At 40.7% G+C, this 25,153-nt stretch overlaps 1 protein-coding gene and 1 long non-coding RNA gene across 6 annotated transcripts; both read right to left on the bottom strand.

Moving 5' to 3' along the window:
• Positions 1-307: 307 nt before the first annotated feature.
• On the bottom strand, positions 308-23,664 carry LOC110530755 (NACHT, LRR and PYD domains-containing protein 1 homolog). Of its 5 annotated transcripts, XM_021614009.2 has the most exons (15): positions 23,596-23,664; positions 23,090-23,169; positions 12,538-12,786; positions 12,333-12,362; positions 10,477-12,196; positions 9,424-9,504; positions 8,856-9,023; positions 7,470-7,526; positions 7,113-7,205; positions 6,700-6,765; positions 6,346-6,489; positions 5,824-5,979; positions 3,533-3,622; positions 510-851; positions 308-469 (listed from the first exon to the last, which is right to left on the bottom strand). In XM_021614009.2, the coding sequence occupies exons 2-14, from the start codon at positions 23,106-23,108 to the stop codon at positions 536-538; spliced, it is 3,189 nt and encodes a 1,062-aa protein (XP_021469684.2). In that variant the 5' UTR covers positions 23,109-23,169; positions 23,596-23,664; the 3' UTR covers positions 308-469; positions 510-535. The 5 variants fall into 5 exon arrangements, with proteins under 5 accessions (XP_021469684.2, XP_021469683.2, XP_036842364.1 ...); XM_021614008.2 differs by having other exon boundaries at positions 308-851; XM_036986469.1 differs by having other exon boundaries at positions 308-851; positions 23,090-23,166; positions 23,596-23,648.
• A 49-nt stretch (positions 23,665-23,713) lies between these two features.
• Positions 23,714-24,896, bottom strand: LOC110529142. Its single transcript, XR_002474338.2, has 3 exons — positions 24,726-24,896; positions 24,329-24,427; positions 23,714-23,771 (listed from the first exon to the last, which is right to left on the bottom strand). It is a non-coding gene; the product is annotated as an uncharacterized LOC110529142 (long non-coding RNA).
• Between the last annotated feature and the right edge of the window lie 257 nt (positions 24,897-25,153).

The raw sequence follows: 25,153 nt of genomic DNA, 5'->3' as shown, positions 1-25,153 counted from the left end.
CATGTTTAGTGGTGCATATAATACAGAAATGTACATATAATATTTAACAATACAGCATATTACATTGTTTATGGTGCGAACCATTCCCATAAAGACTCTCCAATGCAGGTAAGATATGTTCAGTTCAGTTCATTTGGCTTAATCTTATAGTCTTTCTAAAGTCTAAAGTTACATTTTGAAATTACCACCCCAAAAACATTTTCAGTATGTATAGTTCGTATCAGTCCAAATCTAAGTGGTATCAGGATCAAAGGTATGTCTCTTCACTCTCGTCTTTGTCCTCCGTCTCTTGTATGCTGTATTTCTCACAATCTCTGTTGTCTTTGTCCTCTTGTTATATTTCTTATACCATCTCTGTTGTCTTTGTCCTCTTGTTATATTTCTTATACCATCTCTGTTGTCTTTGTCCTCTTGTTATATTTCTTATACCATCTCTGTTGTCTTTGTCCTCTTGTTATATTTCTTATACCATCTCTGTTGTCTTTGTCCTCTTGTTATATTTCTTATACCATCTCTGTTGTCTTCATCATGGTCACTATCCAACAACACAACACCCTTTACACTTTATATAATCTCTAGGCCTACTGCTTTCGTTCTCATTCCACGTGCCATCACTATTGTTTTCGTTCCCATTCCACATGTCAGCAATATTGATTTCGTTCCCATTCCACATGTCATCAATATTGATTTCGTTCCCATTCCACGTGTCATCAATACCGCTTTCCTTCCCATGCCTTAACACAATCTCTATGAATGATTCTCCATGTAGAGCAAGTAAAACGTTGTCATTACAACTGAGCCTCTTGTCCTTCTCCTCAGAGCACTGGTCAGCAAGCTTCCTGCATCTCCTCCTGCAGAGGTAAGGGATGATTAACACCTGAAGAGATCTAGTGGCACACCCTATTAATAACTTCAGTTGATTCATTGGTTTATTCAAGCCTCAAATAACTGATACGTAAGAGATAATCAACAAGGGGCTATGCGTTCTATGGAAAATAAGGAACGACGTGGAAGGTGTGTTAGACAACACGCTAGTGAAGTGGACTGACCTTCCACGCAGTGTTGCCAACTTCTCAGTAAGGAAAGTAGCTATTGGCTGTCCTAAAAGTTGCTAGAAGTTGCTAATAAATGACGTCATTGCCTAATTTGCATAATCGGTCGTGTGCATGAAATTGTGATGGACGCTGTAGGAGAGAGGAATAACGTCGTGGGAGAGACAAAAAGTGAGTAAAAAACACCCTAAATATGATTAGAACTGTTGATTCTTGTTTTTTTTATGTCACAATTCCAACCCTCCTCCTTTATCCTGGCTTGGGACCGGCAAAACTGACCCAAAAGAGACACTAACGGAGTTACTTCGTTTTTATTTTTATTTTTTGTTTTTTTGTTTAGTTTTCTTAATTTGGTTTGGTTTTTAACCTCATGGTCCACTTAGTAGCCTTAAACAAGTCACAGTAAAACATGAACATTTTTAACCATAACATTTTTTACATTTTTTTTGTATACAATCTACATTAACAATCTAAATGGACCAAAAAGAGACAATATAAAAAACGGTCAATGGCAATGTGAGAAAATTATGGTAACTAGTCTGTCCCTAATTCAGGTTAATTGTTTTCTTTTGTGTAAACCAGGGCGGGATCAGCCAGCTGCGGCTTCCCGCATGCCCGATTCATTTGCAGTCTGGATGCGGAGGGGTGAACATCTCCTGCTCTGACTGCAGCTGGGAGGGACTGCTGCGCGAGGACTGGGCCGCCTGTGAGTGCTTTGGGACAGGGGTGGGGCCCACGGCAGCACGGCCGTGGGCCCCACCCCTGTCCCAAAGCACTCACAGGCAGCACCCGCTGCTCGTTTAGAAGAGTAAGAACGATACCTGCTTTCACGTCAAAGTCTCCAATAACACCAGAAAAAGTCGCTAGATTTGTCGCAAGACCCTTTTTTGAAAATGTGTCACTTAAGAGGGGTCTGAAAACTCGCTAAATATAGCGACAAAGTCGCTAAGTTGGCAACACTGCTTCCACAGAGTTGCATTACTTTCTAGAGCCCCGATTCGATTATCCCTTTTATACCACGGCTATAATTGAACACATTTTCCACTAGACATTTGTTCATTTGCTGGTAAAAATGTGTTCATCATCCACTGAAGTACAGTAGCTTGCAAGTTCACTAGATAGCTAAAGTAGTTGCCGTGGTAACCAAACAGACTTGCTAGTTTAGCTAACCAAACCATCAGTCCTAGCTTGCCCCACATAGCCTGGTTCCTCTCTAAGTTTCTTCCTATGTTTTGGCCTTTCTAGGGAGTTTTTCCTAGCCACCGTGCTTCTACACCTGCATTGCTTGCTGGTTGGGGTTTTAGGCTGGGTTTCTGTACAGCACTTTGAGATATCAGCTGATGTACGAAGGGCTATATAAATAAATTTGATTTGATTTGATTAGCTTGCCATTATGAAAATCAAACAAATTCAACAAATGTCAATATTGTTTCCAATTCGACTTTTGCTTTCAAAAGCAGCTCAAAAATAGAACATGTAAGAATGAACTATAGCCATTGAATTCTACCGTGCATTATAGGGAATTATCCAATGGGTGGGTCTAATACTGAATGCTGATTGGTCAAATCCGTATTCCAGCCGGTGTCTATTCCACAAATTCTCACCGGCTAAATCTATTACTTTAAAATGTATTTTTACTCTGTTCCATCTGACTGCACAATCCACTGTCTCATCAGCCCAGCCAGGCAAATTATGAACTTGATCTCCACTATAAAAATTATATGCAGCTAGTTTGCTGTCTTTCCAGCTTCAGTTTGAAGTGATTGTGTTAGCTGTGTTGTTGGCTAGCTCCTCTGAACAACAGTGTCCTGACAAGAAAGCATATGTTCTATGCCAGGCGAAAGCACATATCATTAGCTCATTGTTGGGGATGTATTCAAAATAAATGTCACTAGAAAACAACTCAAACAAACGCAAATGCAGCTAATTTGCTGTTATTCTGGCTGCACTGTTCGACGTGACTGTAAGTTAGCTGTAGCTGGCTAGCTAGCAAGCAATGGATAATAATGTTGCCAGCCAGTATGGCAGTGGAAAATTTAGAACGAATGACTAGGTTGCGTCCATAGATACAGAACAAAAAGACTTAACGACTGGGTCGTGTCTCTGGCAAACGAACGAATGACCAGGCGGCTTGGGTAGCAACCCTAGATTTGACTCGGGACTAAATCTTGAGGAAGGATGAAATAGTATGAATAAATCAATCAAAATAATGTTTTTAATGAAAATATGTAAATTATTATTTGGTAACCCGTTGTAAAAAAGTAATAATGCTCGATAATCTGTTGTTTGAAGGATATATATTGCACAGTTTGCCGGCCTTCAACAAAACAACACCCATGCCAATATATCCTCCAAACACCGGCTTCTTGGGCCACATCACTTAAATAATGCACGCCCTAGAATGCCCTTCAAGCCAATCAGAAACAAGTATTCATCAATGCCATGGTATAAAATATAATATACAGTAAGTACGTCCATACCCCAAGAGAAGTAACTGGCAGTCTGGGCGCCTCTTTGATTCACGTAAGCATTCTATTCCTTCCTCCAATAAGAAACCGTTTACTTGAAGGCTAAGAGAGAAAGCGAATAGAGGATTCATGAGTGGAACAGTAACACTGAAACAAATATAAGAACACAGACAATGATAGTATTGTAGGTTGGTCTCACATTATGTCCTTCAGGTTGGAACAGGCCTGGCTGAGACTGACTACACTGATAATATAGTAGGTTGGACTCCCATTATGTCCTTCAGGTTGGAACAGGCCTGGCTGAGACTGACTACACTGATAATATAGTAGGTTGGACTCCCATTATGTCCTTCAGGTTGGAACAGGCCTGGCTGAGACTGACTACACTGATAATATACAGTGCCTTGCGAAAGTATTCGGCCCCCTTGAACTTTGCGACCTTTTGCCACATTTCAGGCTTCAAATATAAAGATATAAAACTGTATTTTTGTGTGAAGAATCAACAACAAGTGGGACACAATCATGAAGTGGAACAACATTTATTGGATATTTCAAACTTTTTTAACAAATCAAAAACTGAAAAATTGGCCGTGCAAAATTATTCAGCCTCTTTACTTTCAGTGCAGCAAACTCTCTCCAGAAGTTCAGTGAGGATCTCTGAATGATCCAATGTTGACCTAAATGACTAATGATGATAAATACAATCCACCTGTGTGTAATCAAGTCTCCGTATAAATGCACCTGCACTGTGATAGTCTCAGAGGTCCGTTAAAAGCGCAGAGAGCATCATGAAGAACAAGGAACACACCAGGCAGGTCCGAGATACTGTTGTGAAGAAGTTTAAAGCCGGATTTGGATACAAAAAGATTTCCCAAGCTTTAAACATCCCAAGGAGCACTGTGCAAGTGATAATATTGAAATGGAAGGAGTATCAGACCACTGCAAATCTACCAAGACCTGGCCGTCCCTCTAAACTTTCAGCTCATACAAGGAGAAGACTGATCAGAGATGCAGCCAAGAGGCCCATGATCACTCTGGATGAACTGCAGAGATCTACAGCTGAGGTGGGAGACTCTGTCCATAGGACAACAATCAGTCGTATATTGCACAAATCTGGCCTTTATGGAAGAGTGGCAAGAAGAAAGCCATTTCTTAAAGATATCCATAAAAAGTGTCGGTTAAAGTTTGCCACAAGCCACCTGGGATACACACCAAACATGTGGAAGAAGGTGCTCTGGTCAGATGAAACCAAAATTGAACTTTTTGGCAACAATGCAAAACGTTATGTTTGGCGTAAAAGCAACACAGCTCATCACCCTGAACACACTATCCCCACTGTCAAACATGGTGGTGGCAGCATCATGGTTTGGAAGTGCTTTTCTTCAGCAGGGACAGGGAAGATGGATGAGGGCCAAATACAGGACCATTCTGGAAGAAAACCTGATGGAGTCTGCAAAAGACCTGAGACTGGGACGGAGATTTGTCTTCCAACAAGACAATAATCCAAAACATAAGGCAAAATCTACAATGGAATGGTTCAAAAATAAACATATCCAGGTGTTAGAATGGCCAAGTCAAAGTCCAGACCTGAATCCAATCGAGAATCTGTGGAAAGAACTGAAAACTGCTGTTCACAAATGCTCTCCATCTAACCTCACTGAGCTCGAGCTGTTTTGCAAGGAGGAATGGGAAAAGATTTCAGTCTCTCAATGTGCAAAACTGAAAGAGACATACCCCAAGTGACTTACAGCTGTAATCGCAGCAAAGTACTACAAAGTATTAACTTAAGGGGGCTGAATAATTTTGCACAGACAATTTTTCAGTTTTTGATTTGTTAAAAAAGTTTGAAATATCCAATAAATGTCGTTCCACTTCATGATTGTGTCCCACTTGTTGTTGATTCTTCACAAAAAAATACAGTTTTATATCTTTATGTTTGAAGCCTGAAATGTGGCAAAAGGTCGCAAAGTTCAAGGGGGCCGAATACTTTCGCAAGACACTGTAGTAGGTTGAACTCACATTATGTCCTTCAGGTTGGAACAGGCCTGGCTGAGACTGACTACACTGATAATATAGTAGGTTGGACTCCCATTATGTCCTTCAGGTTGGAACAGGCCTGACTGAGACTGACTACACTGATAATATAGTAGGTTGAACTCACATTATGTCCTTCAGGTTGGAACAGGCCTGACTGAGACTGACTACACTGATAATATAGTAGGTTGGACTCACATTATGTCCTTCAGGTTGGAACAGGCCTGGCTGAGACTGACTACACTGATATTATAGTAGGTTGGACTCACATTATGTCCTTTAGGTTGGAACAGGCGTGGCTCAGACGGATTACACTGACAGCACACCTCTCTGTCAAGCGGCTCACCAACATAACTATTTCCTCCAGAGAGGTTTGAGAGTGTAGCAGCGAGATCAGTTCATCAGCATGCTCATCCCACTCTGGCCTGGTAGAGGTCATTCATGTGACACAAACAGACACAGACACCATTAAAATCTTATGACATATTTTTGTTTGTGTGCAGATATGTAATAGTTTGGCCGAGGTTCAACCTGAGGCGTGTTATAGAGCAGAGCACTATATACACTATATAGAGCAGAGCATCGTTTTCAAAACAACTTCACTACCATTGGCAGAGACCGCATTCATAATAAACACTGCAGATGTTGGCTCAAGTGTAAATGACCTTTAAAAGGCTCATTGTGAGCTGTTCAGTGTGCTTCTCTATAACCGTGTGTGTGTGTGTGTGTGCGTGCCTGCGTGCGTGCGCGCGCTGCGTGTTGAGATTTACATTGAAGACAGTAGTCTTTACTTATGCTCCAGAGTTTGACGTAGCTGATGGATGCGTCTCCAGTCAAATACATTAACGCCGTATAGGGACATCTCAATGCTGCTGAGTGCTGACTGTTGACCTTCACGCCCTACGCCGCATCTGAGAGGCCCGTCTATGTGTAACCTGTACACATGATTGAATACCAATGAATGTTCATTCACTGTCTGGCAACAGTATGTTGAGCAAAGTGAATCACTATATGGCAGCAAGTCACAAATTATATGAAATGCAATTAAACATTAAAAAAAAATCACCAGAGAGAGTTTCAAGGTTCAATTTGAGATTTTCAAAATATGGAATATTCAGGAAGTATAATTTATTAGTCTCCCTTACGTTAACCTACACTTTTTTGTAGGGTAGAGGAATGGGCCCTCGTCAGCCACACGCCACACTCTCAACCTGTCATCAGGAGCAAAACAACATCTTTCACAGTACTACTCCAAACCTTATATGAGGAAGATAAACTGTAGTTTATTTGTGATATAATATTACTTACTTAGTGATGTCATAGATAAACTAGAGTTCAACAAGTACAATGATGTCTTAAACTACAGCTATAGGATCAAAATGTGTTCGCTCACTGAGTTTAAACCTAGGCATTAGCATGGGAAGTCTTCAGCTCTCAGAAAGGGTTCCTCATCACTTGTGTGCTTCAACGAATCATCTTCATAACACGTACAATAAATAAAGATATCCGCTGTGAAATGTGTGATTTGCGGTAATGAGAGATGTGAAATTATACTTACTTCACTCCAGTCAAACTGTAGCCAGATGTTCTGATAGAGTCACAGATCATTTTCATCTCTGGCACTTTTAACCAAAGAACAATTTGGGGAGCTCTTCAAAAACAAGAGATTAAAAAAAAATATATATTGCATGAATAATTGAATAATTTAATTGACAAGATGCGTACTGTAAACACCAGATACAACACAGAAAATGACTTTCACAAACAAAACCTCTTCATCCACTCGAGGCAGTTATTCAATTATGAACTTTTCAGAAATCATCTGTACAACTGTTAGTCAAATTCAATCAAATACAAATTTCTACATTAATTTCAACTGAAAACCAAAATACAATTAATATTAAAAGATACTCACCTCACTCCATCTTTCTGTAGCTGGACACTCAATGCAACATTCCCACAACTATGAAGCCTGTGGAAACAGTGATAAGTCATAATATACAGTATTATTGTTGAAATTATGTATTGTTCAATTTTGGTAACACTTCCCATAAATAATCTCCATTAATATCCTCATAATGCATTAAGCACATTTGCATAAAGCATTGTGATGCATGACATACATTAGTTGCTAACAACTGCTTACAAACATTTTCCATAGGACTACATTTCAATGACATGTTAGTGAGGCGGCAGGGTAGCCTAGTGGTTAGAGCGTTGGACTAGTAACCGGAAGTGAGTTCAAACCCCCGAGCTGACAAGGTACAAATCTGTCGTTCTGCCCCTGAACAGGCAGTTAACCCACTGTTCCCAGGCCGTCATTGAAAATAAGAATTTGTTCTTAACTGACTTGCCTGGTTAAATAAAGGTAAAATAAAAAAATAAAATAAAATTTAGCAGAAGCTCTTATCCAGAGCCACTGACAGCTAGTACATTCACACTAGTTGCGACAACCACATATCACATGTCAGAGTAGGTGAAACTTGCAACTTGCAAGTTTTTCCATAGGTTTACAAATGCTTTCATAAGAATGACCACGTTCATATAGCATTATGATCAAGGCTGTATAATGTCTTATGAAGCAAAGTGTTATAATGCCCTATAGGAAAAGCTCAACAGGAAAGGAAATATTGCATTATACAGTACATGCTCATTCAGGGGTGGGCTGTATTGTCAACAGATCTTCAGTTTCTGGTTAATTAATTTCTCACTTGGAATAGCCTTCATTTCTCAGAACAAGAATAGACTGACGAGTTTCAGAAGAAAGTATTTTGTTTCTGGCCATTCTGAGCCTGTAATCGACCCCACAAATGCTGATGCTCCAGATACTCAACTAGTCTAAAGACGACCCGTTTTTTTGCTTCTTTAATCAGAACAACAGTTTTCAGCTGTGCTAACATGATTGCGAAAGGGTTTTCTAATGATCAATCAGCCTTTTAAAATGATAAACTTGGATTAGCTAACACAACGTGCCATTGGAACACAGGAGTGATAGTTGCTGATAATGGGCCTCTGTACACCTATGTGGATATTCCATTAAAAATCAGCCGTTTCCATCTACAATAGTCATTTACAACATTAACAATGTCTACACTGTATTTCTGATCAATTTGATGTTATTTTAATGGACAGAAAATGTGCTTTTCTTTCAAAAACAAGGACATTTCTAAGTGACCCAAAACTTTTGATCGGTAGCTTGAGGCATTCTGCTGCCTGCTGTTTTCAAAGACAATCAATTCAATTTAATATTGTATGATATATAATCAGTTGATTGGGAGCTAAAATTAAAGTTCAGACTTACTTTATCAGATCCAAGACTCCATGTGCCTTACTGATGAGGGACATGAATTTGTCAGCTGTATTGCTGGTGATGGACTTCACTCCAATTTGAACTTTTCTGGTTTTGTGTTTAGTGAGAGCAACAAGCAAGTCCTGTACTTTCTCATCAGAGAAGTTGGTGTTACGCAGACTGAAATATACAGAAAAATTGGAGTTAGGCAAAGAAAACACAATTTTAAAAGAGAGAAACATAAACAGTCCCTCTAAAAACATCCAGAAAGTAACAGAAACATTAATAGTAAATGTAATATTTATTTATCAAACACATATATGAATCTGGTTATCAAACTTAATGAAGGATATTTGTTGAAGGTGTGTGTGAACCATCACTAATAACAGACTAGTGTGGTTTGAATAATGTTGTTTCAAAGTAGTAGACTGATGGTAGAAAAGTTATTGAGAAATGATTATTCATATAATTGGTATGAATTGGTCTGAGGTTGTTGATGTAGAGATGCAGTAAATTAAACTGGAAAACTGTTTTTGGTGAATAAGGTTTGATATTACAGTAAAGATCATGTGATTCTTACTCCAGCTCCAAACTCTTTCCTTCTCCCAGCGCTGTCAACAGACCATCTAAATCATCATCGGCCAGGTCGTCCACCTGCAACCTACAAACAGTGTCCCAAAAAAACATGAAGTAACTGATATGTCAGAAAGAATTAATCGAAGAGTTAAAATTGTAAAAAAAATAAAATAAAACAGGTTGTTTGAATCCTGGATGCTGATTGGTTGATAGCAGGGAATTATTCACATTAATTCCCACAAAATGCCATGATGCCTTAATTCCATTTAAAGTATCAATGTGCATCCACTTTCCTGTAGCCCAGACAGGCATTCATAAACTTAATCCCCCCCCCCAGGAAAGCGTTTCTAGACATCATTTCCACGTGTTTCTTGCCTGGTTTGGTACAGCTGGGGTTAATAACATAAGCCTTGCTGTGTGCCTAACCAACATGTCGCATTTATCTTTTACCTCCCCCGTGCAATACATATGAGCGTGACGAGACTGACAGCTTCTCGGAGCCAGGTGAATTAATTTATCTGCATCATTATAATGGATAAATCCAAATAAATTGCAATACTGAAACAAAGGTAAAACAAATGAAAATGCACATAGTTTGTTGTCATTTCAGCTGCTTGATGTGATCGTGTGTATGCTAGCTAGCTAGATAGCTAACTAAAGCTAAGGAGAAGTAACACTTGCCAAGCAATCTTCCATGACTATATTATTAACTTGGCAATCAGCTGGAGTTTGCCTATTTATAAATGATTGATTAAATAATGATATATTTAAGTTCATGTCTCATCATCATTAAACCTGTGCTAGCTAGCTAGATGCCATTGATTTTGGCTTCGCCCTCGGCTGAAGAACATCCCTTAGGTCGGGAGTTATCACACGATAATCCCTGGGTTCTTATGGTTAATTACTTAAATATCCATTATGAAAATGATCTCCCTTGGCGCCATTGATGAGCTTGCAGGAGAAACTGAGCATAATTCAGTTTACATTATTTATTCAAAATCAAAAACATTGGTAAAAATAGGCTATCTACATTAAAGGGACAAGCAACAATACTCACACGAGAGCTTTACATTTCTGCAACGCTGGCAGAAGGATTTTCATGTTCTCTGCAGTTAAATTGCACCCACTCAGTTCAAGACATTCGATAGACTTGCAATGCTGAAGACAATACATCAACACCCAACAGTCTGTTTTCTTCAGGGGACTTCCTGACATATTAATGTCTGTGTATGTTCCCATGGCTTCTTTAACAAAATCATCTGCATGGAGCTCATATAGACAATGAAATGTGAAAAGCTGCATTGTACGTCTAACGATTTGATCCTCCTTTCCTTTTTCAATGACTTCCAGAATAAAATGTTTGAGCTGGGTCCAGATTCCTTGAGAACAAGAGATGTGTTTTTCCTCCAGTCGTTTTGCAACTTCCTTGTTTAAGATGCCAAAGAGAAATTGAACAATGGGCAGGAGGTGAAAGTGTAGCAGTCCACGTTGAACCTTAGAAAGTAGCTCTCTAACTTTCCCCTGAGCTTCCTCATCACCCAGTGACATGTATGAGAGGGCTGTGAAAAACTCCTGGAAGCTGAGGTGCATGAAGCTGTACATAGTGGTCTGACTTACTCTTTTCTTTTGGAGAAACTTACACAAGAAGGGGACTTTGGAAGGATCTGACACTGTCTGTGACACACTATCATGGTCAAATAAGACTTGCTGCTCTTCCATTCCCTTTTCTGCCAGCTTGCCTAGTCCTTGGAGGATAGTAAGAGCTGACTGACCCAAATCCTGACAGTGGTGCTTCAACAGCGTGGCAACAAATTCAACAAAAATGGAGGTGGTGGTCTCCAGCGATTGTATCATCTCTGTGCCTTCATCAAACTGCTCCCTATAAACTGTGCAAATGATCCAGCAGATGACTGGAATGAAACATGCGGTGAAAAGGGTTTCATTTTCCCTCACAGAGTCATAGGCTTGATGTGAGTGTTGCTTCTGTTTGAAGAACTTCTCAAAGTAGACCTTCACACCTTCCTCCGAAAAGCCCAATATCTCAGCGTATCTCACTGGATGTTTGACCACTCCAATCAGTTTGTCCAACGCTGTGGACCTGGTGGTGACAAGCAGGAAGAACTTGGTTAAGATCTGTTGCCGTATCAGGCCACTCAGTGTCACTTCGGGAGAGCATTGTGTCCACGGGTCCCTGGGAAGGGAGTCTTTAGGTACATCAAGTGAGAATTTGAGCTCATCAAAGCCGTCTACCAGGAAGAGAACCCTCTCAGGAGACTGGAGAAGGACCTGCTTGATCATTGATGATGAACTCTGATCGTAGTTAAGCAGATCCATCAGACTTTTTCTCCCAGTGGCCTGGTTCAGTTCTTTGCACCTCAGGTGAAAAACTAAGTCAAATTGGTCTTCGTAAAGTCTTCCAAAGGCCCAGTCAGACATGATCTTCTGACTGGTAAATGACTTGCCAGTTCCAGAGTGGCCCTGCAGTATCACTATTCTCAGAATGTCACCGTGCTCGTTTGGATCAAACAGCCTCTCCACTTTGATACTCTTGTAGGCCTCGCTGTCCCTCTGGCCCATGACGTGATGAAAGTTCTGTCCTCTGGAGCGGATCTCCTCCTCTCTCTCTCTCTGCTGACGGTGTTTCTGGATGATCAGGGGCTCAGTGTAGCGATCATCTAGCTTCACATGTTCTCCAGGGAGAGAGTTGTACTCCTGCACTGTGGCATATTCACCTCTGATGAATTCCTTGTACTTTAGGGTTGCTGTGCTTTTGTTCGCTACATGTTGATACGATAACAGAAAGTCAATTCATAATTTTACAAATGTTTCTGTTGAAAACAAACACTGTTTAAATCATATTATTTGAATCATATTAATGTTGATATTTAAATAGGTGGAAAAGACATGACTTACCTTGTTGATCTCCTTGTTTGATGTGGAATTCTATGTAAATTATACAAATAATGAATAAATACCTCACATTAAAGTGTTATTACAGTACAAGTTTTCACACAAGATATTGTTATGGCAGACTCTGACTACAACCTAATAATGGAAATGTTCAAACACAACAGTCAGTTTCACTCTAGATTACATGTCTGTGTACATCTTCACTCACCCAAATCCTGGACCAGATTAGGTTCATTCTCCCTCAGTATGGAGAGAAAGGCAGATTTCACTTTGTTTCCTCCAGAGTGGAGGGCTTTAAAGAGCTCCCTCATTTTGTCCTCATCAGTTCTGGCAGCGCTGATGTTAGAGTACATCTCTTTATGAATCATGCCTTCAGCTAGCAGCTCATCAGCTATAGGCATCACCATGGTGACCCTCTGAATGAGCTGGGACCTGTGTTCATTCACCAACTGAGCATCTATGGAGGGCACAGGTTAAACTTCATTATTATCAAGAATATACAACTTATTTACACTTTAACTGGCACAGCAAGAAGAATACAAATATCTGGATTTTTTTTCTTTCTGCAAAATATGTGTATTTAGTCTCTAAATAAATTTTTGTTAGCATTGCTTTGATAGATAATGCATTGCAAGCAACTCAACCACGATGCATCTCAACCAGCCAGGTTGAGTTGACCAATTAGAGTATACACATTTTGGATTGGAATTAGCATAGACTTTTTAGATCTAAAAAATGACTTTGTCTTCTTCATTTACTGTACCTTTTTAATGGAAGAAAGGATATATGAGGATGGATATCAAATGTGATGTATTTGTGTGTCAAAATATAAATATTCAAATGCATATAAATTAATGCATTTACAGTTTATATGCTTAAAATACAAGAGCAATTACATGTACTGAATGATATTGTGAAACACGTTGAAGATAACAGACAGACAGTAACTAATTATATGGATTTGAAAGGATTTTTGTATTTGCACAGACAAAAAAAATCCCATGACAATATTTCTCCATAGTCCATTATCACTAGCTTTGACTTAATAGCATTCCTTTAATGGGCAACTCAACTGCCCGGTAAAGCATATTTTTACGAGTTCCTAAAATTGTAAAACAACATATTAGTAGTTTAATCATTCTTAAATTAGGTGTTTTGAGGTCAACAACATTTTACAAACTTGCAATTTCCCATTTTATACAATATGCCAAATAAAATGTATATGTTTCATTTAATTGTAAATTGGTTTAAAATGACCGCCGGATCGAACTGCCTGTTAAAAAAGGTTAGAAATGGCATCTTGGTTGATTATCATCTTGGTTACATGAGTAGGTTACATGCATGTCCCTTGCAAAAAAAAAATGATTTAGGGAAGACTCTGCAGCATCATAATTCTGCTCCGTTCAATAGCTGACCACAAGATGGTACTGTAGGTTACTACTTTGTCATGTCACAGTTAGGAGACACAATAAACACAATCAAGTGGTATGGTATAATAAACAGCAGACTACACACACTACACAAGTTTTGCTGCTAGTAGTTGGTAGAGTTTGGTATTTGAGGGTTTTGGCGTGGGTGATAGTTGTGGATCGGGGTTGGACCCCCCCCAAGGTTGTGCTGGCCCTTCTGCTGGTGGGGGCAGCTTCAGGTAGTGAACCAAGGTTTAGATGGACCCAGGACGTCACTGAGGTCTATGTCAGGACCTATTTACGACGTTCTCATGACTTTCCTTTAACTAGTCCTGAAGTCGTCACGTGATTGTCCCAAGGGAACATTCTCTCTGGGCCCTTTGTGTAATTCCTGGTTTCAGGACCTTCTTGGGTCCAGGGGACGATGACAAAATGTCCCAACCATGACACAATGTCCCAACCATGACACAATGTCCCAACCATGACACAATGTCCCAACCATGACACAATGTCCCAACCATGACACAACGTCCCAACCATGACACAACGTCCCAACCATGACACAACCTCCCAAGAATGTCCTAAAATCTTCCCAGAGTACGTCCCAGGGACAAACCGGGAACTAGATAAAACCTCCAGGGTCCATGACACAACGTCCCAAGAACAACCTAAAAACTTCCTTGGACGTCCCAGCGACCAAACTGAAACAAGAAATAACCTCTGGAGGACCATGACACAACATCCCAAAAAGGTTTTTAAAACATTTTCATGGATGTCCCCGGAACTATCTGGGAACTAGACAAAACCTCCAAGGGACTGTAGTAAAACACCAAATGGATCTACATCCTGGTCCTCTTCCCCTGCCTTACACCAATGGTAGAGACAGAGATGACCACCCCTACTGAAATACCGGATTGGGCAACGTCACCAGAAGATGAATCAAGCCAACCAACTACTGAACAAGACTGGTGTCAGGAAGAACCACCCTCTGCCTCAAGTGACATCTCTGAATGGGAACAGCTGTTAGACTCATTGCTGATAGAGTAAGGGCACTGTCATAAACGGATGCCCATATACAGTGCCTTGCGAAAGTATTCGGCCCCCTTGAACTTTGCGACCTTTTGCCACATTTCAGGCTTCAAACATAAAGATATAAAACTGTATTTTTTTGTGAAGAATCAACAACAAGTGGGACACAAACATGAAGTGGAACGACATTTATTGGATATTTCAAACTTTTTTAACAAATCAAAAACTGAAAAATTGGGCGTGCAAAATTATTCAGCCCCCTTTAAGTTAATACTTTGTAGCCACCTTTTGCTGCGATTACAGCTGTAAGTCGCTTGGAGTATGTCTCTCAGTTTTGCACATCGAGAGACTGACATTTTTTCCCATTCCTCCTTGCAAAACAGCTCGAGCTCAGTGAGGTTGGATGGAGAGCATTTGTGAACAGCAGTTTTCAGTTCTTTCCACAGATTCTCGATTGGATTCAGGTCTGGACTTTGACTTGGCCATTCTAACACCTGGATATGTTTATTTTTGAACCATTCCATTGTAGATTTTGCTTTATGTTTTGGATCATTGTCTTGTTGGAAGACAAATCTCTGTCCCAGTCTTAGGTCTTTTGCAGACTCCATCAGGTTTTCTTCCAGAATGGTCCTGTATATGGCTCCATCCATCTTCCCATCAATTTTAACCATCTTCCCTGTCCCTGCTGAAGAAAAGCAGGCCCAAACCATGACGCTGCCACCACCATGTTTGACAGTGGGGATGGTTGTTCAGGGTGATGAGCTGTGTTGCTTCTACGCCAAACATAACGTTTTGCATTGTTGCCAAAAAGTTCAATTTTGGTTTCATCTGACCAGAGCACCTTCTTCCACATGTTTGGTGTGTATCCCAGGTGGCTTGTGGCAAACTTTAAACAACACTTTTTATGGATACCTTTAAGAAATGGCTTTCTTCTTGCCACTCTTCCATAAAGGCCAGATTTGTGCAATATACGACTGATTGTTGTCCTATGGACAGAGTCTCCCACCTCAGCTGTAGATCTCTGCAGTTCATCCAGAGTGATCATGGGCCTCTTGGCTGCATCTCTGATCAGTCTTCTCCTTGTATGAGCTGAAAGTTTAGAGGGACGGCCAGGTCTTGGTAGATTTGCAGTGGTCTGATACTCCTTCCATTTCAATATTATCGCTTGCACAGTGCTCCTTGGGATGTTTAAAGCTTGGGAAATCTTTTTGTATCCAAATCCGGCTTTAAACTTCTTCACAACAGTATCTCGGACCTGCCTGGTGTGTTCCTTGTTCTTCACGATGCTCTCTGCGCTTTTAACGGACCTCTGAGACTATCACAGTGCAGGTGCATTTATACGGAGACTTGATTACACACAGGTGGATTGTAGTTATCATCATTAGTCATTTAGGTCAACATTGGATCATTCAGAGATCCTCACTGAACTTCTGGAGAGAGTTTGCTGCACTGAAAGTAAAGGGGCTGAATAATTTTGCACGACCAATTTTTCAGTTTTTGATTTGTTAAAAAAGTTTGAAATATCCAATAAATGTTGTTCCACTTCATGATTGTGTCCCACTTGTTGTTGATTCTTCACAAAAAAATACAGTTTTATATCTTTATGTTTAAAGCCTGAAATGTGGCAAAAGGTCGAGGTTCAAGGGGGCCGAATACTTTCGCAAGGCACTGTATGAACTGTTGTTAATGTGTGGTAAAGCAGCTGTGTGTCCTCCAAGTGTGTAGAGGGGAGGACACTCACGTGACCTCGAGTGAGGGATAAAAAGGTATATATAGAGAAACTGCCGATACTTCGGCGCTGACTTCTTGAATTCTGAATTCATTTAGACAACCATTTGACTTCGGGTAATTGCCACCTGACTCAAATAACTGACAGATTCTAACTTGCTGGAACTTGGGCTCTTGCCGTTTAGCTATTGAACAGTTGTTCTAGTCGGCAGTTTGCCTTTCGCCTGGTTAATCTGGATGCAATAATATCTTAATTGATTGAGCTCCACATTCCGGCTGGGTATTTCTCGCCACTGCGGTAGCTCAGCGGAGAATCTCTGATCTCTCCAGACTAACTTGAATCTCGAAATTTAAGTGAACCACCGATCCCTCATAGGAGGAATCGATACCGAAACTAAATTCTCAGCACTCTGTCTGATTGAGACTCTGCTCCTGATCTCGTGGGTCTCCCCGTCATCTCTCAAATGTAATTAAAGAACTATTATAAGCATTTAATGTAGAGATAAGTGTTATCATTGTACCAGGCATTTATAGAGCATTAAGGCATTGGCATGTTTTTGATTAACGCTGTGTGTGACCGAGTAACAAATTGTGTATTTTGAAATGTGTTTGATTGTAAAAGACAAACAACAGAGTGTTTTCAAAAATAAACGGTAGTCTTATTTTGTCTCGAGTAGAACGTCCTCCCAAGACAGTTAACTGCACGGGAGATAACAACTCTGACACTCCCCGCTACCGGGACACTGGAAACGGGGATCAATGCTCTATGACAGAATGAGTTACCATTAAAAGACAAGGAGGAAGGTGTGTCCAGTGGTGATTCATTAATTGTCTTATCGATCTAAGTTTTATCCAAGCGATACATAGCCGACGGGCAGAGTAGTGAGACTAAGTTGACTAAAGGTCTTCACACTTTAAACTAGATACATCACAGAGGGGAAATACTCAACCACAGGGAAATCATATAGAGACTGGTAGGACTAGTGCTTAATAACAACTCAAGGACCAATTAGTGGTGAAGCAAAGAGTCTAGAGGATAAGCGTGTGGTTCACACATCCCAGCTAGAGCTAGACCGTTGAGAGTGACAAGGCAAAAGACCTCTCTACGCGGACAACGTATCGATATAGAAAGAGAGGCAGGGCTACGCGAGCGGTCCTGGTTATACCGAGATAACCTGAAGTATCTATAGTGCCCTGTCCAATCCAGGGAACGGGACGCTAACCACCTCTAGCACCCCGCTGCCGGCCAAGGGGCGGGGCTGAAGGTTTCGTATCGCGACACTTGGCGCCCAACGTGGGGCCCCACACCTCTATTTAAGACTCTACTACTACCTGAGTTAACGGCCCCTACCAGCGCTCTATTTCCAAACAACTTACTAAAGTAGATATCTTTAAAGAGTTAGAGACATGGCTACGGCAGTACCAACCTACCCAGACGCAGGAAGAGCATTGGCCCTCCATGCGGACGAGGAGGAATTACAAAGGACTAGGCGAGCTAGTGCCTTACCTTACAAATCATTAGGATGTTTCGTCGTACCGGGTTTATCATGGGGTAAACTGAGAAAGGTAGACTAGACAGCCATAAAATACCTTCTAGGATTTGAGGGTAGACAACTTTCTGGGATGATAAAAATTTCCAGAAAATAACCCTAAATGGACACTACCATAGATACTACGGCAGCTCATGAGGAGCAAAGTAGGGTAGAAAATAATGGTACAGAACAGGAAATGATACGCAGGCAAAAGGCAGGTCTGCCCAGCACTAGGCTCGCAGGAATACCCTGGGGCCGCTGACCAAGAGGGAACAGACGGCCCCTCCAATAACAGGATTAGGCAAATAGCCCTGAATCCTAAGAATTTCCCGTGAAGACTGATCAACTTCACTAGAAATTGTTGGAACAGGTGGAAATGAATTATAAAATGATTAAGGAACACCAGTCTCTATTCAAAGTGTATAACTACTTTGAAATTGTATTATTTCCTTGGGAAAGTAAAGCTAACATAGTGCGTAAGTGTCACTATGGGCGTTGTATGAGGGAAAATCCCTGAGAAATAAGAAAGTACTATAGAGTTTATAACTAAATAGGAAATGTATACAAACCTCAAGGTGAAGATATGTTAACAAGAGTGATTTATTTTCAGCGCCGTTAAGGCAGGCAGACCTCGTAGTAATACGAAATTGGGTTCTAATTAAAAGTCATTCCAGAAAAAGAAGGGGGGCCAGAGGATGTAAGTGTGTATTGTGGCAAAGTGGCCTTCGATGCACAGCCCTGGTACCCCATGGCAATGGCCCTGCTATAAGATGGGACTCCAACGAATCTAGGAGACACTAGTGTAATGTTGAGAGCCATGCAGGAAGATTTATGTTAAGTATTTAGGATATATTTTAAGCCAACAGGGCAGAAAAAAAGATGAAGGTAGAAAAATAGTTATTTTATAAAGCATTAAATGTAATTTTGAAAATAAATATGTTGCAGTTCTTAGGGATAATAAAGTACTGTAGGTAATGGATCCCATACTACGCAACATATATCAAATTATTGATGCGACTGAGTTAAGATTAACCCAGGTTATTGTTAGATAAAATACAGTGGACTCCAGAAAGAGAGATTTCATTAGTACAGAAAACATATGCTATGTTTAGCAGTGTTGTGGCCTTATCTAATCATTTGAAGGTTTGTCTTCAAATAGTAGAAAGATGACAAGAATATATGGCATCTGTTGTGACCCAGGGTCATTGAGAGTATCGGGTTAATTAAGTTGAACTGTATAATTATCTTATAGGTTACTACATAGAAATGTTGAGTTCTATAAAATTAATTAGTGTAAACAGGGAGACAGTGAGACAGTCAGTCAATATTTGGAAACAGAGACCATATTTGGTACTGACAGTATTAGCTGCGGCAACAGGAAGCAGATGCGGAAGTGAAAAAAGCCGTTTTTAAACCACAGCCATTAAAAGCAGCAGTTAAGAGGAAGTCAAACATAGGCATAACTACATTGAAAGAGCTGAGACAGATAGTGACCCATGTGCAAATGTATTAGGTCAGTTGGACACTGACACAGGAGTAGGGGAATGGGACTTTACAGGGAAGTAAAATAATGCAAAGACTGGACGCCTCAGGGTACAATTTCAGGATGGACTTTAAAAAAGTTATGAAAATAATAAACCACTTAGGGATAAATATGCTACAAGGAGAAGAAAATCTCCTCAGCTTATCGGACGCTAAATAATTATAAGGGTAGTCATAAATATGAACCATTTTTTGTTCCAGACCAAATAGAGAGAGTCAGAACACACGTAAAATAATTGAAAGAACATGTAAGCCAGTAAGAAAACATAACTGGGGCAGGTTAATGAGGAAAGAGAAGACAATGCGCTGTGTCTCCAAGCTTATGGCCATAGAGGATACAGAACCCGTCAGGGGTGACAAAAGAGAAAGGCACATGGTGAAATTGGGCTGGCAAATATACATTTCCCAGGACCCCAAAACCAAATTGGACTGTGTATACTCGTGCCACATGTTGGTGGACAGGAAAGCAGCTCCTGGAGAGGGAAGAGGTAGAAATGAAGCTGCTCTACCTGATCCACAAGGAAAAATTAGAAGGTTGATTAACCTAATAAAAAGAAAACTAACCTCAGACACACAAGACCCTGGAGAGGGCACATCTAGACAAAGGGACACAGGCCATACTAGGTCCCCCATTTGTAAAAAATAAATAAGAAAGAAAACAAAACTAACGAGAATGTCTCCCTCTGTTTCCACAGGGAAATGAGGCTGGGAGAATATAGAACCAGGCATAGGGAATGTAAGGTGGGATGGTGCTGGTGGGTAAGTATCCTTTCCACCATAATATTAGTACCCACCGCCATAATAATAGGACTAAACCTAGGGATAGTGTATGAAAAACAAGAGAGAGAATTAGTACAGCGACTAGAGATACTCCAAGAAAAATGTGCCAACTCTATACCAACCTATAGAGCATTTACAAAGAGATGGGGCACACCCGTACAATGCACCATAACAAATGACTCACTGTGTCCTTCAGTCAAGTTAAAACAGAGATATAATATTACAAAATGGAATCTGACCTGGGATCATAATAATACCATAGTGGTGTTGTGAAAATCAGTGACCAGTAACACATTCCAAGGGTATATAGTAAATATAACTAAAGGACCAGTACTGGTTAATCAGACATGTGAAAATTGACAATATATGAATTCATATAAAGGCGGCCAGTGGACGGGACAGCTGGGTGATGCAGAGAATATAACGGAGATCAAATTTATCTATGATCAAAGTACGACCAGTTCACCTTGGGAAAGTGTTGAGTGCCACAGTTTAACGACTGCTTCCAACACCTCGCACTGGCCTAGGAGGGGAAATACTCAACCACAGGGAAATCATATAGAGACTGGTAGGAAGAAGGCTTAATAACAACTCAAGAACCAATTAGTGGTGAAGCAAAGAATCTAGAGGATAAACGTGGGGTTCACACATCCCAGCTAGAGCTAGACCGTTGAGAGTGACAAGGCAAAAGACCTCTCTACGCGGACAACGCTTCGATATAGAAAGAGAGGCAGGGCTACGCGAGCGGTCCTGGTTATACCGAGATAACCTGAAGTATTCCCCGGAACTATCTGGGAACTAGACAAAACCTCCAAGGGACCATGACACAACGTCCCAAGAACATCCTAAAAACATTCTCGGGGACGTCCCCGGGACCAACCGGGAACTAGACAAATCTTCTAGGAGACCATGACACAACGTCCTGATGACTTTAGGAGACCATTTTGTGATGTCCCGGGGACGTCCTAACAACTCATTGTTGTTTGCAGGGAAGCTTAAAGCTCTCTTCCCGAAACTCTGTTATAAACTACATACAGTGCCTTGCGAAAGTATTCGGCCCCCTTGAACTTTGCGACCTTTTGCCACATTTCAGGCTTCAAACATAAAGGTATAAAAATGTATTTTTTTGTGAAGAATCAACAACAAGTGGGACACAATCATGAAGTGGAACGACATTTATTGGATATTTCAAACTTTTTTAACAAATCAAAAACTGAAAAATTGGGCGTGCAAAATTATTCAGTCCCTTTACTTTCAGTGCAGCAAACTCTCTCCAGAAGTTCAGTGAGGATCTGTGAATGATCCAATGTTGACCTAAATGACTAATGATGATAAATACAATCCACCTGTGTGTAATCAAGTCTCCGTATAAATGCACCTGCACTGTGATAGTCTCAGAGGTCCGTTAAAAGCGCAGAGAGCATCATGAAGAACAAGGAACACACCAGGCAGGTCCGAGATACTGTTGTGAAGAAGTTTAAAGCCGGATTTGGATACAAAAAGATTTCCCAAGCTTTAAACATCCCAAGGAGCACTGTGCAAGCGATAATATTGAAATGGAAGGAGTATCAGACCACTGCAAATCTACCAAGACCTGGCCGTCCCTCTAAACTTTCAGCTCATACAAGGAGAAGACTGATCAGAGATGCAGCCAAGAGGCCCATGATCACTCTGGATGAACTGCAGAGATCTACAGCTGAGGTGGGAGACTCTGTCCATAGGACAACAATCAGTCGTATATTGCACAAATCTGGCCTTTATGGAAGAGTGGCAAGAAGAAAGCCATTTCTTAAAGATATCCATAAAAAGTGTCGTTTAAAGTTTGCCACAAGCCACCTGGGAGACACACCAAACATGTGGAAGAAGGTTCTCTGGTCAGATGAAACCAAAATTGAACTTTTTGGCAACAATGCAAAACGTTATGTTTGGCGTAAAAGCAACACAGCTCATCACCCTGAACACACCATCCCCATTGTCAAACATGGCGGTGGCAGCATCATGGTTTGGGCCTGCTTTTCTTCAGCAGGGACAGGGAAGATGGTTAAAATTGATGGGAAGATGGATGAAGCCAAATACAGGACCATTCTGGAAGAAAACCTGATGGAGTCTGCAAAAGACCTGAGACTGGGACGGAGATTTGTCTTCCAACAAGACAATGATCCAAAACATAAAGCAAAATCTACAATGGAATGGTTCAAAAATAAACATATCCAGGTGTTAGAATGGCCAAGTCAAAGTCCAGACCTGAATCCAATTGAGAATCTGTGGAAAGAACTGAAAACTGCTGTTCACAAATGCTCTCCATCCAACCTCACTGAGCTCGAGCTGTTTTGCAAGGAGGAATGGGAAAAAATTCTCTCAATGTGCAAAACTGATAGAGACATACCCCAAGCGACTTACAGCTGTAATCGCAGCAAAAGGTGGCGCTACAAAGTATTAACTTAAGGGGGCTGAATCATTTTGCACGCCCAATTTTTCAGTTTTTGATTTGTTAAAAAAGTTTGAAGTATCCAATAAATGTCGTTCCACTTCATGATTGTGTCCCACTTGTTGTTGATTCTTCACAAAAAAATACAGTTTTATATCTTTATGTTTGAAGCCTGAAATGTGGCAAAAGGTTGCAAAGTTCAAGGGGGCCGAATACTTTCGCAAGGCACTGTATAACCTCAGGATTGACTGTAGCTATAGAAGTGTATTAGTATAGTTCTGTATAGTCTCACCATATCCAAGTCTAACTTACTGTGATCAGACGACTCCATTTTGCTCTCAGGAAAAGTCACACCTCAGCACTAAGTCATCTGTCTCTTCACTGGTTGTCTACTAGGGAAACAATCAGTAAGGTACTGCAATTATATGCCCATGCAATAGATCAAATCAAATCAAATGTATTTATAAAGCCCTCCTTACATCAGCTGATGTCACAAAGTGCTGTACAGAAACCCAGCCTAAAACCCCAACCCGCAAGCAATGCAGGTGTAGAAGCACGGTGGCTAGGAAAAACTCCCTAGAAAGGCCAAAACCTAGGAAGAAACCTAGAGAGGAACCAGGCTATGAGGGGTGGCCAGTCCTCTTCTGGCTGTGCCGGGTGGAGATTATAACAGAACATGGCCAAGATGTTCAAATGTTCATAGATGACCAGCAGGGTCAAATAATAATAATCACAGTGGTTGTAGAGGGTGCAACAGGTCAGCACCTCAGGAGTAAATGTCAGTTGACTTTTCATAGCCGATCATTCAGAGTATCTACCTCTCCTGCTGTCTCTAGAGAGTTGAAAACAGCAGGTCTGGGACAGGTAGCACGTCCGGTGAACAGGTCAGGCTTCCATAGCCGCAGGCAGAACAGTTGAAACTGGAGCAGCTACACGACCAGGTGGACTGGGGACAGCAAGGAGTCATCAGGCCAGGTAGTCCGGAGGCATGGTCCTTAGAAAGAAAGAAAGAAAGAAAGAAAGAAAAGAGAGAGGGAAAGAAAGGGAGAAAAATAGAGAATTAGAGAGAGCATACTTAAATTCACACAAGACACCGGATAAGACAGGAGAAGTACTCCAGATATAACAGACTGACCCTAGCCCCCCGACATAAACTATTGCAGCATAAATACTGGAAGCTGAGACAGGAGGGGTCGGGAGACACTGTGGCCCCGTCCGACGATACCCCGTATATTAGATAACACGTATAGTTGGAGTATAGGAGTATTTGACAGTTAAGAATTGAGAAATACAAAAGAAGGACCAAGGAACTTTTAATAAAATGAAAATGCCTTCATTGGTATGTTCAATGGAGAAAAAAAATCCATGCAAGCAGTTAAATGTTTGTTCCATTTAACAAGCTGTAACAATAAAAGCGTTTTAATTATATGAAGTATGTTATTAGACGACCAATTAACCAAAGACACCTTCTATTTACAAAGATCTACTGTATCATAGCAGCACTTCCTTACCTTCTTCTTTTCAACAAGATATTAAAACTAGTTCACTTACTTCAGGTTGAAATGTCTGTTTTTCTTCGACTCTTTGTGGCCCACAAATGCTCAATGTCAGTCCAGTTTCTTTTGTCCCAGTTTTCTACAGGAGGCACACCTTAAGGGTTGGGATTATTTGACTTTACCCTACCTGAAAAATCACACATTCCGTTTGCAATTCTATCATGTCCTAACCTGTTTCCAATACATGTTAACTGTAGTAATTTAAAAAAAATAATAAACATGGTCTAAAATGTACTCCAAGCTTGCTTTTTCATGTTTATGAAAGCTGGAGTGCGATGCATTTTAACATGTTACAATTTGATTACAATTCAAACGCATCACAATAAAATGTGTTAGTGTGTAATTCTTGTACAGCCAACACATTTTTAAACATGTACATTTCTACTACTCACCCCTCATAAACAAAGTTGAAGGTGCGGTGTGAAAATGTCGTTTTCTGATCTTGATGAATCAGACAGACATTTGAAAACTTCAGTGATGTTCCTTTAGGGGTTCAGTTCACACTGAAGGTTGGAGAGCTGTGTTCCTTCCATATCTGATGCAACATGATCCAAGATGGCAGCTGTAGCCTACATGAGCCTGATTTCTTTATAATTAGCTCTCCTTGGTTGTGGAAATATGCCCTCTTGTGGATGAGAGATGTCATGTCCATACGTCTTACTTTAATACTTTCCATTGAGTCGATAACTGAACTGAAGTGTCTGGCTATAGTTTAGTCAGTGTGTAATGAACTGTCTGTATATAGCTTAGCCAGAGTGTACTTGTCCATGGAGTCCCCAGGCAGAGCGATGGGGAGATAGAGGTTTTCTTTCCTGTTCTC

This window comes from Oncorhynchus mykiss, chromosome 8, assembly GCF_013265735.2.
Source record: "Oncorhynchus mykiss isolate Arlee chromosome 8, USDA_OmykA_1.1, whole genome shotgun sequence".
In the NCBI taxonomy this organism is placed as follows: Eukaryota; Metazoa; Chordata; class Actinopteri; order Salmoniformes; family Salmonidae; genus Oncorhynchus; species Oncorhynchus mykiss.
Note: the sequence above shows the minus strand (reverse complement) of the source record. Positions and strands in the feature narration are given on the sequence as shown.